Consider the following 12,279-nt stretch of genomic DNA (forward strand, 5'->3'; position numbering starts at 1 on the left):
GTCAAATGTATTTATTTAACGTCTGTCCGAATTAATTTGCAGCAATCTCAGAGCAGACTCGTAACGGGCTCAGTGATTCAATTATGTCACACGAAACACGATCGTCGAGGCGAAAACATGGGGAAAAACGGGAAAAATGTCCGAGCATTAGATCGCGTTCACGATAAGTGGATGACTTCTCGCATGGTTTGATGTCAAAGGGCGCGCAGTGAGTCGCAACGCTAGTCGAACACCGCCGCACGCCGCCACACGCACTGCCCGCCCCAACACGTTCCAACAGTTCCATCTGCGTAATAAAGCTAATTAAAATATTTGAGATACTTTAATACGTCACTTTCTTACATTATAATGGTCACTTCATAAATTAGTCGTCGTCGTGGGCAAGCGGATAAGACGTCCGATGCATTCGTGTTGATCGATGCACCGGTTTTCGAATCTCAGGCGGGTATCAATTTTTCTAATGAAAAACGCACTCAATAAATGTTTACGATTGACTTCCACGTTGAAGGAATAACATCGTGTAATAAAAATGAAACCCGCAAAATTATAATTTGCGTAATTACTGGCGGTAGGACCTCTTGTGAGTCCGCGCGGGTGGGTACCACCACCCTGCTTATTTTCTGCCGTGAAGCGGTAATGCGTTTCGGTTTGAAGGGTAGAGCAGCCGTTGTAACTATACTTGAAACCTTAGAACTGAAATCTCAAGGTGGGTCGCGCATTTACGTTGTGGATGTCTATGGGCTCCACTAACCACTTAACACCAGGTTGGCTGTGAACTCCATATAAGCATAAAAAAAAAATCATTTGCTTAAAGTAGAGGCTCCATCTGATTCCCGAATGAATTATCAGGTTAATATGTCAACACGTACGGAAACAAATCCTTTTTAAATTACATTGCCGTCGGTGCAGAAGCGTATGTGTGTGCGACATCGATATTTTAAAGTGAACCACGTTATGCATGATATAAAAGATAGGAGAAGTTAGGACTTAGTAACCATTTGCCGAAATTGGTCTCGTTTGAGATAACAACAAGTTTTCGCACCCTCGCAACTAAATGTGCAATTCATACGTGTGTAAATCTCGGCGATGCAAAGAAAAATAAGCCTTAACTAATAATGTTATGGTTTATTTTGATATGTAAAGTTATTTTTTAGCATATGTCATTGCTGATACTTTGGTAGTCTTATCGGATATTTTTGGCCAACGTGTGGTAAGTGTTCTTTATAGGTTGTGAAATTTAGATAGGATTCAGTATTTTACAATTATTACGAAATATCAAATTGAGAAGACATATTATTATACTAAAGGCTTCCGTTGCCAATATATTAACTTTCAGTGACATCAGTAAAGATATTGGCGATCAGGAAGAGGTTTATCAAGCATCAACTGGCGATAGCCTACTTTTTTTATGAAGGTAAGATTATTTGTGTCCCGAAGGTCTTTCCAGTTTCACCAGGACAGGTGAGCAGATCCGACGAGAAACTCAGCGGACTGATGTATAGCGGACGGACGAGAAGTAGTCAGCGGCGGCAACGATAAGATTATCATGACGCATAGTCTTATCGAAGCACCGTTCCGACGCTGACTTCCGGTGTTTCCGGATCGATTCGAGGCCCAGATCGTCGTGCAGGTTGGCGTTCCTCACGAATCACGGTGCTCCGACGGCTAACCTGCAAAAACGTGATTGTAAGGTTTGGAGGGATCTATGAGTGCGCGGTGCGGTGTATCCGGGCCGTTTGAGCGAAGACCATACTCGCGTATGTCATGACGGAGAGCCTACTCTTATACACGTAAAAAAAAGTTCGCTTGGAAAAATTTAACTACTATTGTACAAAGGCTAAATGTGGAAATCCTGGGAATGTTAAACATCAAACTGTCTAATAACTATCATTATAGGAGTGGATGTCAATTCCAAACGTTAACTAAAGGACATCTCATTTGTGTTTTATCGGGTTTATGTTGGGAAAACCGATCGGTCCATTTACTCGAGAGTTGTTTTTTATTTTTTTTTATTGCCTTTTTAGGCAGACGAGCATACGGCCCACCGGATGGTGAGTGGTTACCGTTGCCCATGGACTTCAGCAATGCCAAGGGCAGAGCCAAGCTGCTGCCTACCGCTTAATACTCTCCACAAGCCTCGTTACACTGTAAGAGCGATGTTCAGTAAGAAAACCGTAATGTTCACCTCAGTTTGACTACATTGTCCAATACTTTGCCGTCTTGCCATATTGGTGTAAGATATTCACAATTTTTTTGGATGCTAATTTTACATTTGGTGGCTGCTCGTAATTAATTTATTTTTAGTAGCGTTAACTGTTGGATCACGGGCATCCAGCAGTCTTATGTAATACTTCTGAACAGCAATACAGGCGGTAACTACGAGATCGATTAGCCAATACTGCTACTACTGTTCTGGTATCTCTGTACTGCGATTACGATGCAAGTTTGAGACAGGTTCTGTAGTATTTCTTTCGTGATTAACCAACCTTCTTCGATCAAAAATACTACTGTTTGGGCGCAAAACCTCGTACAATTTTTGTATTAGTTATATAGTATTAGTCAGGTATTTATTATATATACGCAGTAAAAAGGTCAAAAAGTATTGACTTTATTTTTATACGAAAACTCAAAGAAGGTGACAATTTTTAACAGATTCCAAACAAAAGAACAAATGTTTTGAATTAAATTAAAATACTCCAATTTCTTTTTTTTTAATTAAATTTTAGTCAAATAGATTTTGGAAAATATCTATCCTCTTCTTAAACTTTGCATTCAGAAAACCACTAAACTTAGATTTTATTCTTTGCAACCCAATAACAGTAGTCGAGCGCTCGCATAGTTTGCATGTGTTCACACAGTCGACTAAACAATGAAAGGTACCTGAATTCTTACTGAGACGGGAAGCGAAGTAATCTTATAAGATAAACGTTATTAGATGCATCTATCAAAAAAACTTTTCCAGCCAAGCGAACAAATCGAATGTAAACAATTCTTTTGTGTAAAGTTGTGAACTTCTAGATAATAAAAAAAAACCAGTCGTATGTATAAAGAGCTCCTCCACCTCGTGTGCGCGATATAAGCATTAAAAATTAACTTCACCACCTACCTTGAAACTTGATTTATATCTTTTACTCGCATAGTAATTACGGAAAGGATAAATTTTGCATGTTTGGATCTTATTACATGTTCCCATGTTGATTATTCCTTAATCGTGGAAATAATTCGTCAACAAATTGTAGGTAAGTTTTTCATTACAAAAAATTTTACCTGGCGGCGGGATTTGACGCTAGTACAGTCGCCAATCGCTCGGTACGAGTAGAGCATTCGTATTTTCCTTTAAACTACGTCGACATAGACAAAAGCTATAATACATGCAAATGTAAAGGAGAATTAATCTCAAAATTTAATAAGATACTTCAATATTTTTAATCGTCTCATACCCATTACATCAATACCGAGATCAAAACAAAACAAATTCAATAAAACGTAACAATAAAAGCGAAAAGGGTGAATACAAAAGCATAAAACTGAAAATATAGCACTAAATGAGTTGAAGACGTCTCACGATCGAGCACTTTTATCGCCCTCGTACATCGCGCCCCAAAAGATTCCTATAACTGTCATCTTGTCAAGCTACACTACGACACAAATCCTCATATTACCATAGTGTAATATTTTACGGGTTACGCCAGTGAAAATAAATACAGATCATATGAAAATTGGAAACCTAAATCGTATGGAATTTACATATCAGTTGTTGACGTAGAAATCCCTGACACGACTTAATACTGGATTCGGGGTGAAATTTCTTTTTTTTTATATATATATCTGACGGTTTTGTTTACAGTCGTTGTGTTTGTAGTCGAATGGAGGAGATATTACATTTTATTCCAGTGATGTGCATATTACACTTTATACATATATATTAAACATATTATTATTTAACACATACGTACAACTGAATTCGCCTTAAATTTTACGATGAATAGTGCCTTACAGTATTATCAGTTAATGATGCAAGTCTACTGCTGTACATCAACCCTTCAGTGACCCCTTCTATTTGTTTTCAGAATGACCGGTCTGATCTTGCGGCTTCATCGAGCATATATTTATGATCATTGTCATACTTTGCGTCAGGACCATAATAATTAACTCTGGCGTTCCATCGATTTCCATGCTCGTTTTTGTTATACATCAATGACATACAGCTCAATGCATAGCCATGTAAATTTTTTTATCGACCAATGAATTCCAGCCGGAACAAATTAATAATTAAAATTATTCCGGCTGGAATTCATTAATATTAACTATTTCATTATTAATTAATTTGTGTAACAAATTAATAAATTTATTTATTAATTAACTAATTAGTTCTTGAGAACTGAAATGGAGAACTTTTTATTAGGCTTTTCCAGAACTCAATTTACTAGAGACATCACTGTGAGTTCATTGCAAACAAGGGCGCGTAGGCTATGACATCGTGCCCTAATTGCACTCCGGTAAACAGCGACTAGGTCGTTCACCAGACATTGTTGATGTCCATGAGCGACTCACCATCAAGTAGACCGTATAGGAATAGCTGCATATACGTAGGCCCATGTGTAGGGACAGTATTAAATTCTCCCTGTTGTATACCGTATATTCCATGGGTAAATAATGTGAGGAATTATTTGGGACAATCCCGTCATCTCGTTTACTATCGGCTTGCCACCAGGCGACAGGAAGACCTGGTAGCATACTAGAGCAGATTTTACCACCTATTATCTGTAATTACTGAATTTTATCTTTAAAATAATTCAAAAGGTCTTTTTTTCCATTTACTGTCGAGCTCTGAATTAGACTTCCGCCGTCGAGTGCTAATAATAATATATAACACATTTATGGCAAGTATGAAAATAGGCCGTCGGTTGGTGGATTAACTGTACCCTCATTATTGCTGAGTTTCATAAGTGAATGTCACCAGATATTATTAAAACAGCTATAGATGGGTACGTTTTTCTTCGTTCTTACTTTAAAAAGCGATGTGCAAATATTAGTGATTCGAAGTTGTATTGATACGCAGGTTTGCATTGGGTATACGAATCATATGAAGTAGATAAAACTTAATTAGAATGATAAATTTCTAACTTGTTAATGTCTATTTGTATAAAGATTAATAAGGCGTGTTGTGTTATAATTGAAAATCTTTTAAGTCTGGTATCTGGTATTTCTAACAAAACTTTCCAATATTTTTTAATGAATCCAAGTGAAATAAAATGGATCGTTACTACAATGACAGCTGTAGGTATCACACTTATGAAATAAATTTCGTTTTTATATTTGGCATTTTAATCTTATAAAAAATCATGCAAATTAGATATTTCCACAACGCACGTTACGAAAATGGCGCGAGGGAGGTTTATTTTCAGCTGGGCGGAGTCTGAGAGAAAAATGTACCGCCTTGTCGAAGCCACGCCCATCTTCCTCTTCACAACCATTTTACTTATTTCGGTTTTATTACCCAACATGTGCACACATAGGTCCGGTAACATATCAATGGCTAGATGGACACACCGCGATACGCTTCGTACATTGAAAGCTTGCTTCATATATCTCTATTGTTTCATACAACTTCGTGAAAATTTTACTTTGGTTTTATATCATGATGATACACAATTATCATGATATAAAACCAACAATGTGAAATTATCACAACACGGAGGTATTTGAAATGACATCAGAGTGACTCGGAATGGCGGATATTTTAAAACGGAATAATGCAGTACAGGTAACTAGAAAATATGTAGGACGCACTTTTAAGTGGAATTAAACTTTGTAATAATCTGGAAGTATCGCTATAAAATGTATTATGTGTCTAAATTGTCATATTTGTTACAATAACTTATTTGAGTATAATTGTTGGCTCACCGTATATATCATGTCGATCCTGATTGTTTCCTGTTAACAAATTTAAATCCCTATTTCTTTAATTCTTACCTCTACGAGTCCTTCAAGAAGGTGGTAGTATGTGGTTCCGGCAAGGTGAAATGAATAATACACGATCGGTTTCAACAAATCTGCGTATTTCAAACCTCAAATGTAGTCACAGCTAGCGTGGCAGTTTCACTAGTAAATGTATATAAGTACTATATTTATAAGGAACACAGCCTCGCGTCTTCACCAGAGTCTTCACAACGTGCACTCAGCTTAGAACGTGATGCACTCACCTTATAACGTGTTCGTGTTCGTTAATGTTGAAGCTTCAAACGTGTTGTGAATGGATGTGGATCAGTGTGTGTGGATGATTACAGTTACAGAATAAGAGTACACAATACGCCCTACCATCAGTATTTGTGCAAATTTATGAATATACTTTTAAAAAGTATTTAAAACCAGCAGGCTCTAAACTCGGTATCGCATTAGTAAACGTCTATCCTATTGGTCAAATGTCTCTTTTTTTCCTCAAATAGTTATTTTCAATCAGTTAATACGCAGTTAAATACTGTTGCTTATTTAATGGAAAAAGAACCTGTATTTGAAGAGTGTCTTGTTATTAATCGCATTGGAATGTTATAATGCTGTGAAAAACAGTATTTACTAAATAAAGCTTGATAAGTGGTTCCTAAAGTCTATACTGACGCTGAGGCGTTTGTTGTGAGCTCGTACAAGTAAATGTCAATTTCCATCTTATTAGTACCGCGGAGTAATCATGCGTTCCGGATTGAAGGGTGGGGATGCCCTTTAGCAATATAAGACCTCAATTCGATCCAGGTTTCAACTTCTTGGTTAAGTTGTGTATTTACGTTTGTAATGTTTGGACTCGACAACACGTGAGTTATAAGTTAGTTGCTGCACTAAAAAAAGATTCTTAGTCTTATTTAATACTAGATGTGCCCCGCCGTTTGACTCACTTTAAATTTATAAAACAGGAAGAATGAAACACGTTTCATTATTCCGGGATAAGCAATTCCTTATATTGTTTCTTTGGGCCATAAACCAACCATAACCCTAGTTTATTTGTGGATCCGTTGGTACGTAATATAAAAAACTAGTGAACTATAATTTACACCCGGCGTTGCCCAGTTGATTTCAGTTGATATCATAAATAGTATCTTGAATAATTTATATTAAAAACAATCTTTGTGCGAAATTTCGGATAGACCTCATCAACCCTTTTTAAATTATTATATAACAAACAATTGTATATTGTAACATTTATGATATTAATATTGATTAGGTATTACATACCAGAACATCAAATAAGTTAAAATACATTTACAAATATTAAAAAAATTGGAATAATTGTAACTGATATTAACATCGTGTTTCTTTCTCGTGTCTTTTTCGATCTTCGTTGATGTTGACTGTCAATCCAAACCACATCGTGATTTGATTATTATTTTAGATAGTACCTACACCGCTTATATTAGTGCATAATGAAATTGGGTAGTATTAATTAGGTAAATATAATTGATAATTAAATTAAATAATGGTTACGTTGATTAAATTATTGGTTTTGGGTTATTGAAATTTATAAAGATACGACAAGAAAATACAAGACAAATTTCAGAATACTGTAGACTTAAGTTAATGGCCACTTTTCATTGAAAAAAGAACGAAAGAATCAGATAATATAACGTTTTAGCAGTACTGTATAGGTTTCTGCCTGCCCTTTCTTAATTTTATTGGCGTTGGTAGTACACAAGCATACGGCCTTCCGAAGTTAAGTAACCCATTGCTCATGGGCATCAGCAATGCTAGGAACAAAGCAATGGCACTGCTTACTGCTGCGAAATATCAAAGCTCGGACAAGAACATCACAGCACTCAAGAACTACCCAGAATAGCAGTTAAGTCTCAGGCCGCATAGTATGAGGAGCAACGATTGCTGGAAACTCGAGTAAATTTATGTATTTATATTATCTAATCTAGCCAATAGTGATTATAGCTTACCATCAGGTGGGCTAAAACTGAGAATCTATGAATGTATAGTATATGTTCTTGGACGCTGCCCTACTCACATTATTCCTAGAGAATGACAATTAGTGATGACTGCATTGAACAGTTCTTCGAAATACGAAAAGGAAAAAAGCATAGTTTGGAATAATTTTATACAAACTTTTTGTTAACAAATAGAAAAATTGAGTTTTAAAAAAATATTTTTTTGTGGAAAATAAATGGGTTGTCATTAGTCATTTTTAAATAAAATTATAAGAAAACGTTTTCCCTAATTTGAATTTAGAGTAGGGAATGTATAATTTATTTATGGCCGCCTACCTACTACATGTACGCACATACCTACTACATGAAACTTTAATAGAAAATATTTTAATCAGTTAGGTGATTCATGACTATAGTATCAAAATGAGTTTATAACGAACAAAAATCACATATTTTTTAATTCAATAAAGAGTATTTATTTAATAGACCAATCAATTGCACTCGTGCATAGATTATAAATCATTTTGACATTGAAAGCGACAAAGACGTAAAGTGACCCTCAAGACGCGTTGACTTATTGTTGGGTTTTATGCTAGCAGGTAGTTAAAAAATGTTTCTTGTTGAACTGTTACTGTGAATATTAATTTGATAACGCGTGTTCAATAAAGTTAATATGGATGATATAAATTCGACATCACTTAGTTTCATTCCAGGCTGGCTAAAAATAATCCTAGAGGAAAGTGATGAAGAAGGTGCGTTTCTAATAATTTAATTTAATTTGTAAGTTCAAAATCGAAGCAGGAAGCATACTAAGAAATTCTTTTTTTCGAGAGTGATCATAGTTATTTGGAATATTAATAGTAAAATTGACAAACTAAATGGCACAAAAAATATACTATCCATTATTCACGTTATTCAATATTACCGTGCATTGGTGGGTAGAATTATGTATAGTATTGTTAAAAATAATTATTATGATTAACTGTGGCAGTGTACTTGTACTAGTTGTGCGTGCCAGCTTCATAATAACTATTGTCCCATTGGTTGGGATGTATCAAATATTGAATTTAGAAAAATGTTTTTTATGTATTTTACCGATCATGATTATTTTTAAAATCAATGTAAGTGTATTTAATGTCATTGATTAATTAATCAATTAGTTTATTTCAAAAAGGCAAAGGTTTACTATTATATTAAGATTATATTAAATCAACACGTATTTTTTACGTAGCGCAGTTCGCAATGTTTTTGCCTCAGCTATTGTGGATGCTCATGAATGTCCGTAATCAATTACGAATAAACGGCTTGTGACCTCATCTGTTGACGCACGTCTACTTTCATAAACAAAAAAATACCTAAATCTAAATGTAACCTCTATTTTCTGTAAGGAATAATACTGTACTGCCACTCTGGAGCTATTGGAAATCTGTTTTTATAACTAGCAGAAAAGCTCTGCTATTAATTGAGAAATACACACAGAAATTTTTATTGCCCCCCTGCATTTTGACATGACAAGTCGAAGTCTCGAAGTCAAGATGGAAGTCTTAATTACATTTATGTAATAAACATCGTTCTAGACCTCAACACAATAATAACACATACTGGTGGCAGGACGTCTTGTGAGTCCGCACGGGTAGGTTCTATCACCCTGCCTATTTCTGCCGTGAAGCAGAAATGCATTTCGGTTTAAAGGGTGGGGCAGCTGTTGTACTGTATAAATTGAGACCTTAGAACTAATATCTCAAGGAAGGTGGCGGAATTTACGTTGTCGATGTCTATGGGTTCCAGTAACGACTTAACACCAACCAAGTGGGTCGTGAGCTAGTTCACGTACCTAAGCAATAAAAAAACCGCTACTAAGTTAAGCCAACGTGAAGAAAATCGTCATGCTAAGCTTATCGATATTATCGACGCTTTCCATTATTGGTATCGTGTCTCTGCTCTGGTTACAATTCTACTTCATACCATAAGTGGTTGCTTGCATTTAGAATCAAGTCGGTCCCTGTATGCAACAGAAGTAAATCAAATATCGACTTTGAATCGTAACAATTTTGACAGCGAAAGAAATGAGCTCGCCATGGGGTTTCAAAATGCTTGGAAAAACATTAAGGAAAATTATATGGAATATGTGTTCTATGATGGCCATTGAAACCAAAGGAGTGCCTGGTCAAGCTTGTCGGCTGGTGGAGCGTAGTATCGTTGCACGCATCAAGGAGAGTGGAAATATAAGTTAGTATTACTGTACTATGATTAAATAGTGTAAAAAGTGCAAAATATTCAGAGACATAAATCAAATCTACTGCGGCAATTTTTTTGCCATATTTAAAAAAAAAAACAACTTATGATAGGCACCATTGCTTAGCATGATATTAATCAAATATGTCATCGTTCAAATTAACATTAAACGTCAAATTAACGTAAAATTCAATTGAAATATCTACTTCTTCATACAAAGATGCAAATAAAGCTTAAGGGGGGGGGGGGGGGGTTCGTTGTTCGTTATAGCCAGTGTTGTATATACAAACTGAAGCTCAGTTTTTTTTCCATAGAAATTTCTTCATTTCATTCTAAACTGTACCAAATCGTCCGCAATTGCTCCTTCAATGTCCTCTCTTCAGTCTTTACTATTACTTTACCAATACATTCATTTGTTCATTTCTGTTCTGTAATCAAAAGCTAAAATTCGGTATTCACAATAATGATAACCTATTTCCTCGTGGCTATTTCGGCCGCGGAGCAATCATTTGCTCCGCTTTGAAAGGTGAATCAACTGTTGTTCAGTAAAATAACGGCTACGACCTCATTTTTCAAGATGGATGTCATTTATTCGATAAAAAGGAACTTATGAAGTGGTTTTTGTATAGTAAAATTTTCAGCACTGCACATCTATCACACATTGTCTGGTCTTTATTTTTTGAGAACAGTTCCCATGTCATAATATGTAGTACTGTATACCCGGTACAAGCTATGCCGTGCATTTGTATGTTGATAAGTAAGTGGGTATGTATATAATAAAAACACTTTTTTTTAAGGTGGAACTGAGTGGGACCATTTTAAACGGCATCTAGCGATTCGTATACCTCTGATAATGGCTTCTGCAGTTCAGATAGCTGCCAAAATGTCACACGCCTCGGAGTCAATAAAAGCGAGCGTAATACAAAGGGTCCTTCAGATACGAGGATCAAACTATTCAATAGAAGAGATCAATCAATCAGAATGCGAAGTGCTTAAAAACTTAGGTAATTATTTAAAACTACATAATATAGACCATTCTCTTATCTGTTTGTAAACCGTTTTTTTTTTGTTTACTAAATATTAATTGAAAATATTGATAAAATAGTTTTTCTTTGCTACATCAGTAACAATGCAACATAATCAAGGCAGAAATATAATTAATTCATAAAACAAAATCTTAGGTTTCAGTGATTGTTATTGGATTTCGATAATTGGGCGAACATTACTTTCTTTGTATAGTTGAACCTTAAATTTTAGACTAGAGTATCAGATTGAGCATAAAAATAAAAAAAGTACTAAAGACGAATCCTTATTAAAACAATTTCCGCAATCCGACTTTGTGATCCGGTCGTTAGAAAATCTGATAGTTACATCAGACTGACGAATTTTACGGTATAGTATAGTGGTACGTTTAATAAAAACAATAATAAAATGTTATGAAAAAAAAAGGATATTATTAAGTGTTATACGTTGCACAGATTTCCGTGTGCCGATATGGACGAGCGTCGAAGTGGCTACGCTTTTGGCCACCGAGGTCGGTATGACGAGCGAAATGATTTCCGGCGTCGAATTGATGGTTGACTTGGCCGAGTTCAACCGTTTCAAATTAGAAAACGACATGTGCATCACCGCGACCCCGTCCAACTCGTCATGTAAGTTCACGCTATCTAACATAACAATATAAAGAACAATATTTATTTGTTTGTTCGTATTCGTAAGAGCGGCGATGCCGTTCGGCTGACCGTGATTTAAATTCGTCAATTTATAGCTCGCACGTGTAGTTTATAGACGTGGCATCGTCAACGTAGTACACATGTATGTGTGTGTAACCATTTTTTTTTTCATTTAGCTATAGTAAGATTAATTAGTAGTATCTTAACAATTGTAGTGTATAACGGTGAATACATCACACACCTTCGATATACCGACGATATAATAGTAATGGCTGAATCACTGGATTTGGGGTTCGGTGACTTGAATAGAGTTTCTCAACAAGTGGGCCTTAAAATGAATATGGATAAATCGAAAATCATGTTCAATGTCCATGTTAAGTCCACCGCACTAACTGTTGGACACGCTACTCTTGCAGTTGTAGATGAATTTATATACCTACCTGGGACACGCA

General features: G+C 35.6%; 1 protein-coding gene across 4 annotated transcripts in view; it reads left to right on the forward strand.

Moving 5' to 3' along the window:
* LOC101742079 (uncharacterized) overlaps positions 1-12,279 on the forward strand; it is a 28,526-nt gene that overhangs the window by 14,645 nt on the left and 1,602 nt on the right. For 2 of the 4 annotated variants that reach the window (XM_062671556.1, XM_062671558.1), the window contains 3 exons: positions 9,978-10,148; positions 10,952-11,158; positions 11,633-11,806. In XM_062671556.1, coding sequence (XP_062527540.1) covers positions 9,986-10,148; positions 10,952-11,158; positions 11,633-11,806 — 544 coding nt within the window. In that variant the 5' untranslated portion in view covers positions 9,978-9,985. Of the gene's footprint in view, positions 1-8,442; positions 8,700-9,934; positions 10,149-10,951; positions 11,159-11,632; positions 11,807-12,279 lie in introns of those variants that run through there. The other 2 variants (XM_004933068.4, XM_062671559.1) reach the window with 2 other exon arrangements.

The sequence above is a fragment of the Bombyx mori genome, chromosome 1 (assembly GCF_030269925.1).
Source record: "Bombyx mori chromosome 1, ASM3026992v2".
NCBI lineage: Eukaryota > Metazoa > Arthropoda > Insecta > Lepidoptera > Bombycidae > Bombyx > Bombyx mori.